This window comes from Hyla sarda, chromosome 2, assembly GCF_029499605.1.
Source record: "Hyla sarda isolate aHylSar1 chromosome 2, aHylSar1.hap1, whole genome shotgun sequence".
NCBI classification, from domain to species: domain Eukaryota; kingdom Metazoa; phylum Chordata; class Amphibia; order Anura; family Hylidae; genus Hyla; species Hyla sarda.
This window is the reverse complement of record NC_079190.1, coordinates 181,913,984-181,914,961: the sequence shown is the minus strand read 5'-3', so window position 1 is coordinate 181,914,961 and position 978 is coordinate 181,913,984. Positions and strand designations below refer to the sequence as shown.

Sequence of the window (978 nt, the reverse complement as noted above, 5' to 3'; positions counted from 1 at the left end):
TCACCGTATATCATGGCCAGGCCAGTCTCATGCAGGAAGCGAGCCCGGCGGTGCTTGAAGAGCCAGATGGTGAGGATGGTTAAGGTGAGCAGCAGGATGAATGTCAGCAGGCTCACACTGTCCTGCCTGTGGCTCTCCTCTGCCTCCTTCTCCGTAGTGATCTCCTCCATGGCGCTGTCCTCAGCCCGAGTCCAGGGGATCCAGGGGATGATGAGGTACAGGAGCCTGTGCATGGTGCCTCCCTAATCCAGGCTCGTGTCCTGCCCGGCGCTTCTCGGCAGCAGAGCCCACGCTATGCCCTGCTCAGCAGACACACGGCTCATTCTCCTTCCTCCTCCTCCTCCTCCTCCTGCCGGTGACAATTAGTAGAGTCTCCAATGCGCAGAATCCCCTTCCGCGAGCCCATTGCGATTAGAGCTGCGCTTCCCCGGCGCGCTCTGCATTGCACATCCAGCACCTCAGGCCCCGGAGCCGCCCCTGGAAGGGCAAGGCCTGACCCTATAGCTGGTTATTATTAGCCCCGCCGCCTGCTAATTTGGTCTGAAGGGCACCACACCAGTGTCAATAGGACAATAATGGCATGGCCATAGTACATGTGCCAGGCCTGTTATCTATATGCCCTGTGTGCCAAGGAGATTTCCCTTATATAAAAAAGACAATGGAGAAAATGTTATTTATAACCAATGTGCTAAGGCAGTGTTTCCCAAACAAGGTGCCTTCAGCTGTTGCAGAACTACAACTCCCAGCATGCCTCCCAGCTATAGAGTATAAGGCAGTGTTTCCCAACCAAGGTGCCTCCAGCTGTTGCAGAACTACAACTCCCAGCATGCCTCCCAGCTATAGAGTATAAGGCAGTGTTTCCCAACCAAGGTGCCTCCAGCTGTTGCAGAACTACAACTCCCAGCTATAGAGTATGAGGCAGTGCTGGGTGCCTCCAGCTGTTGCAGAACTACAACTCCCAGCTATAGAGTATGAGGC

The 978-nt window shown here is 54.9% G+C and overlaps 1 protein-coding gene across 2 annotated transcripts in view; it reads right to left on the bottom strand.

The window, feature by feature from the left end:
• The window catches only part of SLC9A7 (solute carrier family 9 member A7), a 115,404-nt gene extending 114,949 nt beyond the window's left edge, over positions 1-455 (bottom strand). The window contains exon 1 of one of the 2 annotated variants that reach the window (XM_056555865.1): positions 5-455. In XM_056555865.1, coding sequence (XP_056411840.1) covers positions 5-233 — 229 coding nt within the window. In that variant the 5' untranslated portion in view covers positions 234-455. The remainder of the gene's footprint in view (positions 1-4) is intronic. The other variant, XM_056555866.1, reaches the window with a different exon arrangement.
• Positions 456-978: the final 523 nt, after the last annotated feature.